General features: G+C 43.5%; 1 protein-coding gene across 1 annotated transcript; it reads right to left on the reverse strand.

The window, feature by feature from the left end:
• Window positions 1-826: 826 nt before the first annotated feature.
• LOC123519770 (tigger transposable element-derived protein 1-like) lies at window positions 827-4,047 on the reverse strand. The gene is made up of 4 exons (XM_045281275.1): window positions 3,860-4,047; window positions 3,613-3,755; window positions 2,178-3,341; window positions 827-939 (listed from the first exon to the last, which is right to left on the reverse strand). The coding sequence occupies exons 1-4, from the start codon at window positions 4,045-4,047 to the stop codon at window positions 827-829; spliced, it is 1,608 nt and encodes a 535-aa protein (XP_045137210.1).
• Window positions 4,048-6,686: the final 2,639 nt, after the last annotated feature.

Consider the following 6,686-nt stretch of genomic DNA (forward strand, 5'->3'; position numbering starts at 1 on the left):
GGAGACAGGCTATGCAGAAGCACTTCAGCGTCGCCTGGATGACACTTGCCGGAGCCTCCACCTCGCTGGTCAGGCAATGTTGCAGAGATACCAGCAGCGGGCGCGTGATGCTAGCTACCTCCCGGGGGAGTTGGTGTGGCTTCACAATCCTCGCTGGAAGCGAGGGTTGCCTCCAAAGTTGCAAAGCCCTTGGGATGGACCTTACACCGTTGTGGAGGCCCTCTCTGATGTAACCTACCGCATCAGCCCAGATGACGGTCGGCGTCGACGTGTGGTCCATGTGGATCGCCTGGCCAAGTATGTGGGGCCTGGCGAGTTCTCGTGGGGTGAGTCGCATGGTGATGAGGTGGCCCAGGACAAAGATATGGCCCATCCAAGTGAACCATCCTTAGCTGAGTTAGCCCCTGAATTGGCTCCTGAGGACGATGGAAGTGACAGTGACCATGATGGGGGCGACAGTGACACTCAAATTGTGGTAGGGGCTTCTTCATCCCTTGTGCGCCCCAGGCGATTCCGCCGTCCGCCTACATGGGCTAGAGATTATTGTTTTAGTGACAGTGACACTATTATGTAGTTTTCTTTGTGTTTAGTGTTATTTTATAAGTGCCTTGATGTAGTGTTTGTGTAAGGCAGACGGGTCATCTGACTTAGAAGGCAGGGGCAGTGTTGCATATCTGTTTATTTTCTTTACTAGTGGAACCAGTGTTGCATATTTGTTTATTTTTGTGTATTTGGATTTTGTGGTGTTGATGGGGGGCACTGAAGGACGCTGTTTTTTACCCGCACTGGATCAGCTGATTTGGCAGGAAGTCTCCAGCCAGCCTCCCTACCCTACGATAGCGTGCTCACGTTCACTTGTGCCTGTTCCCTGCCCCGCTGTTACCTTGGACTGTGTTACTGTGTTTGCAACTGTGGCATCTCTGTAGTAGCGGAACTGTGCTGGTGAGACAGTAGTGTTACCCTGTGTGATAAGCTGTGAGAAAATAAAGGTTAAGGTGACGCCGCCTGTCTCTCCCCCTCATCCTGCCGTTGGAACACCTCCTGCCATAGTACGTGTGTCTGCATTCCTTAGCCTTGGGCGCTGAGCTCACGCCGGACCACGCCAGTAAGTACCTCTGTACTTTCTCGGTAATACCACCTTCTCCCTCGTCGCGTCACTGCAGGGTCGGCGGTGGAGTGCCCAGCAGAGTGAGCAGTTAGGGTGTCCGTGAGTGTGGTGCCAAGTGTGGCAGATACAGTGGTACACGGGTACGTAACAATATATACGGGATCCTTGCAATTCGACCGTTCGCAGTTCAAATTATCGCCAATTCGAATTCAGTTGATTAATACCCAGTCTTCAAGGTTCGACCGACTGACTCACCAATTCGACATTCACATCTTGCACGCCACCCACCCGGTTAAATACGCTGCCACCCCAAATTCGCCACAAACCCACCAGGCAAAAGTGTAAACCGATGCTACCCTGTGCATCGGTAAGGTGGCGTCACTCTAGCACTTTTCCGTAAACTTGTTCTGTTAACTTTCTGAAGACTGTCAACTTTTGTCGATGCTGGTCATCACACACAAGCTCGCTTCTGCCTTTGTCGTGTATGTCAACTGTAAACAAACATGGCGGCCCCTTCACCCCAGCAAGCCGTTGCTATTTTTGGCCTTTAATGCTCCATATGAGAAACTCTTCAGACAGCTTTGTCCACTCATAAACAACAGAGCTGCTCATCTTGGCCAGTTGTTCCTTGGAGAGAAGCCTTGGAACATCGCAGTGCCAGAGAAATGTAAACAAACAACTGAACTACTTTTCACTGCTAGGCTAGGAAAAAAAAAAAAAAAAAAAAAAAAAAAAAAATATATATATATATATATATATATATATATATATATATATATATATATATATATATATATATATATATACACAGTCAAACCTCACCCAACATGACAGTTACGTTCCTGAGCTTGTCATGTACGGCGAGATTCGTGTTCGGTGAATAATAGGCCCTATGGGAAAAAGGGGGTTACGTTCCCAGCTCCTCCCAAAAAAAATGTTTTCTACCAAGAAGGCTGAAAAAAAAACAATAAATGAAGTACACATTTTATTTAATTATAGTACTAGTACCTTTAGTTTATTTGCTGGTTGGATAGGGCTTGAAATATGAAGTGATGGGCCTCTGACTGGCAGATGCTTCCATTTTTGCGTAAGGTCTCCTTGTAGGGCAAAAGAAGCTCCTCAACACCCCTCTTGAATTTAATGCTCCTCTCCAGGATGGGATCTGTTTCAATGAAGAGGGATGTTGCATCTTCCATGACTTTCAGCAAATTATGAAGAGTCTTGATGGTGAAGACAGGCTTGGTCTCTTCATCATCATCAAGATCCTCGTCATCAGCACCTCCTCTTGCCTCTTCTTCCTCCAGCTGCAGCAACTCTTTAGATGAAGGCTCAGCATCATGTGAGTCAATCACATCATCCACATCTTCCTCAGTCATGTCATCAAAGCCTTCTTCCCCAACTGTGTGAGCCAGACTGATGATGTCCTGCATCTGTGAATGCACTGTAGGGAAGCCTCTGAAATCATGCACACACTCAGGCCAGAGTGCATTCCAGCAGGCATTGATGGTGGACGATTGGACTTCATTCCATGCTTGCTTGATGAGAGTGAGGGCATTGCGGATGTTATACTGCTTCCAGAAATCCATGAAAGTCATGCTGCTGTCTGTATCCATTTTCTTGAGGGCTTCCCTGTAGACAGCCCTCTGATAATTAAACTTGAATGTCTTGATGACTCCATGTCCATCGGTTGAAGCAGTGATGTTGTCCTGGGGGGAAGGTAGGACACACAGACATTTGGGTGGTCCAGGTTCAGTGACTGTGAGGTGTGTCCACCAGCACTGTCCACCAGCAGCACAGCCTTGAAAGCCAGGTTTTTTCCCAGCAAGATACAACTGCACCTGAGGGATGAAGTCGTGGTAGAACCACTCCTCGAATATCTTAGCTGTCATCCAGGCTTTCTTGTTGGACTTCCAGATTACTGGAAGGAACCGCTTGTTCAGTCCCTTCAGAGCCCTTGGGTTGGCAGAACGACAAACAAGGAGTGGTTTGATCTTGCAGTCTCCTGCAGCATTCCCTACAAACATCAGTGTCAGTCTGTCCTTGAATGCCTTAAATCCTGGCAGCTTCTTGACTTCCTTGTGGATGTAGGTTTGATTCCCCACCTTCTTGTAAAAAAGGCCAGTTTCGTCTGCACTGAACACCTGCTCAGGACTGTAGTTCCCCTCGACAACCAAGAACTTAAAGACTGGCACGTATGGTTGGGCTGCGTCGGTGTCGGCGGACCCGCTTTCACCTGTAAGAGCAGAATTCATGAGTACACTGTTCCTCTTCATTACTGGAATACGTTCATTACTGGAATACGTAGTTCTATAATAATAAAATCCTGAACATAGTTAATTAGTATTGTTTAGTATTAATTAGTATAAATATATATTGATTTATTGTTTATTAATATTGATATTGATTTATTGGTAGTATTAACTAGTATTAATATTGATTTTTCTTACCTGTGCGAGCAATGTTATGGAGGTTGAACCGCTGCTGGAACTGGTAGAACTACCCACGGCTGGCGATGAACGTCGCTGGAGCAGAGGTGGAAGACGTAGGTTCCTGCTGAGCCAGGTGCTCGTACAGGTTCCTTGCCTTTTCCCTTATGGCAACGCCGTCCATGTTGATCTTCTTCTGGTCGACTTGCTCTATGATCCACCTGCAATTATACACAGTACTAAACACTAACAACACATACTGTATCCAGTAATTTCAATGAATAGTAAAGCATTCACTTGTTAAACTAAACGCTGCACACTTTGCCTGATTTTGTCCCGCGTCTTGTAAATCGTGCGGACAGATGCCTCGTGCAGCCCAAACTTCTTGGCAGCTTCGGTCCACCCCAGGCCTCCTTCAACACTCTCAATCATCTCCATCTTCTGTGCTAGGCTCAGGACCTTCCTCTTCTTGGCAGCAGAAGGGGTAGATGGGGTAGGACGCTTGGGGGCCATGGCCAAAATGAAATGAAGAGAGCACAAGGGAGCCACGTCTTTACATAACAACAGCACAACAAGGAGAGAGCGAGTGACGGGAGGCATCATGCCACCGCAAAGCCCCGGGCGAGTCCAAGATGCTTGGGGGAGGTCAAGTGCATCCACCCGGACCAGCGGGAGATTCAAATGGAAACCAAGTTGTGCAATCGCGAGTCAAAGTCGTGCTCGGCGAAATATGGGATATTTTACCGATTCGTGTATACGCGAGTTTCGTGTTCAGTGAATTCGTGTCCGGCGAGGTTTGACTATATATATATATATATATATATATATATATATATATATATATATATATATATATATATATATATATATATATATATATATATATATATACACACACACACACACACACACACACACACACACACACACACACACAAATATATTTACATCTACTTACCAAGATTCTATTGATTTGAAATTATAGCATCATTCCAATTAACAAGAAAATTAGTTTTATTATAAAAGTGTTAATTAGAATCCATATATCTTAATTGGACTAAAATTTTCGTTTCGTCTGACTCAAGATGACGGAAAGCCACCTCCAGCCCCAGCCCTAAGAAGCACAATTTCCTGCCTTTCAAAGATAAGCTTGAGCTTATAAGAAAATGTGAGGCAGGTAAAGCTCACAGTGTCGTTGCAATGCAAATAAGTGTCCCTAGATCAACAATATTAACAATTTGGAAGAACTGGGACAAGTACAGCGAGACTGCTGCTGTTTTAATTCCAAAATGTACTGTACAGCACCCTAAAGTGTTTCATATAAAAAAAAAGTTAGATATAAATGAAGCCTTTAATAGTACTGATTTAGTCTAAATTTGTGTTTTCTAGAGGTTATAGTGATGTTTTGAGGGGGTCTAGGCTGGAGGTTGATCCCTATCCCCCCTAATTCTTAAGTACGTATCTTATAGGAAAAATTGCTTCACGATTCAAATAAACGCTGATCCAAGAAGCAGGCTTTTGTCTATGTTGGTACAGACAACCTCCTTAGTAACCTCCTACTCACAAACCAACCTTCGTAAAATAGCATCCTCAAAGATTCATTGCTGTTGGCGGGTGGAGGTTGGTAGCCCGCCTAAAAGTGCTCATTGGCAGCCAGGAGCTGGATCCAAGAAACTTTAACAACGTCAGAGCAACCTCCTGCCGTGAAATGGCATCCATGAACGCTTGGAGGGATGGTAACGAGGTTGCTATGAGGTTGCTCTCAGGTTGTTAGGAACACCACCTCTCTAGGTGGTGTTACTGTCTTATACATGCATTTATGTTCATAAAACAACATTTCTCTTAGCTTTTTAGAAATCTTGCCCCCCAAGAAAGGATTGTTTTGTAATGCATAAAGTGAAATCTTACATGGAATACTAAAAAATAAAGCAGAGATGAGATCGGCCACAGACGAGGCGGACACGGCGACTCGGCCGCTTCTTGTTCTTATGACCCTTTTAGCTTGCGTGTTGCTTTCACCACGATATTTTATGTTTCCATTCCTCTATTGCCTGCTATAATGGATATCATATTTTAGTATTCATATATGGTCATGCCATGAGGATAACCTCGACTCTGTGTCACTGAGTGATAGTGAATTACTAATGAAATACTACGGTATTTCATCAGTAATTTACTATCACTCAGTGCCTTATTTGAAATCTGCCAGCACTGAGTACAGACGGAATCTCTTCAATCTGCCTATAATTCACCAAGATGGCCCCAAAACATCCTTCATCATCTTCTGCATGTTGGGTTATTTTTGATAAGTGGATTTTTGATTAAGTGGTAAAGCTCAGAGGAAGAGTGACTGACTGTGGTGTGAGTGGTGAAGGCAGTGACGCAGTGAGTGTTTTGTTTACGTATTTTTTGTTATGTTGTTTTGTCTTATTATTTTTTGCTTTCTCTTATCATTTCTTACTTTTTCCTTTACTTTAAATGCACTTCTAGTATTTAGAATGGTAAATAATAAAAACATGTTAATTTAGCCAAATAAAGAGTATTTTGTACAAAATTTTTTGGACCATATCCCGCATCCCCCCTATTAACTATTGTTTCTTATGAAAATTACATGTTTGTTTTAGGCGAATTTTGATATATGCGATGCCTCTTGGAACGCATCTATCGCGTAAATCGAGTTACCTGTACAGTAGAAATCATAATTGGGACCAAAAATACTGATCGAGATTCGAAGTATCGAGATGTGAAGTTAACTTCTTATAGAGAAAAATGTAATTGGGACCTTTGGTAACTAACCTATATTAACTACGTTAACCTTGAATCTGTGAATAATTTTTTTGCCAATGTCACTGATTTCTTCATTTTATCCTTCTTGCTTTTTAATGTGAAAATAGTACTCTTAGGAATACCTATAAGTTTTTGTATTTCACTAACTCTGTGGCCTTTCTCCAGGAGCTGCAACTCTTTATCCTTGTCCTTTGCAGTGTATTTGTTAAGTTTTTTCCCTTTCGGTAGTCACGTTTTTCACTTCCGGGTTTTTTCACACTTTTGTTGTCCTTTACTCCCATTCTCGCCCTTATCCACCTCCTGGGCCTTTCCAATGGCCGTGGGAAACATGATGAATGGGATCCAGGTAGCCTTCACCCCAAATA

Source organism: Portunus trituberculatus, chromosome 46, assembly GCF_017591435.1.
Source record: "Portunus trituberculatus isolate SZX2019 chromosome 46, ASM1759143v1, whole genome shotgun sequence".
Lineage (NCBI taxonomy): Eukaryota > Metazoa > Arthropoda > Malacostraca > Decapoda > Portunidae > Portunus > Portunus trituberculatus.

Bases quoted from the DNA above. Each gene is read 5' to 3' on its own strand.
- LOC123519770 (XM_045281275.1), bottom strand. From the start codon at position 4,047: ATGGCCCCCAAGCGTCCTACCCCATCTACCCCTTCTGCTGCCAAGAAG. The intron at 3,756-3,859 runs GCAAAGTGTGCA...GTATAATTGCAG, and splicing joins AAGACGCGGGACAAAATCAG to GTGGATCATAGAGCAAGTCG. The intron at 3,342-3,612 runs GTGGGTAGTTCT...CTGCTCTTACAG, and splicing joins AGCGACGTTCATCGCCAGCC to GTGAAAGCGGGTCCGCCGAC.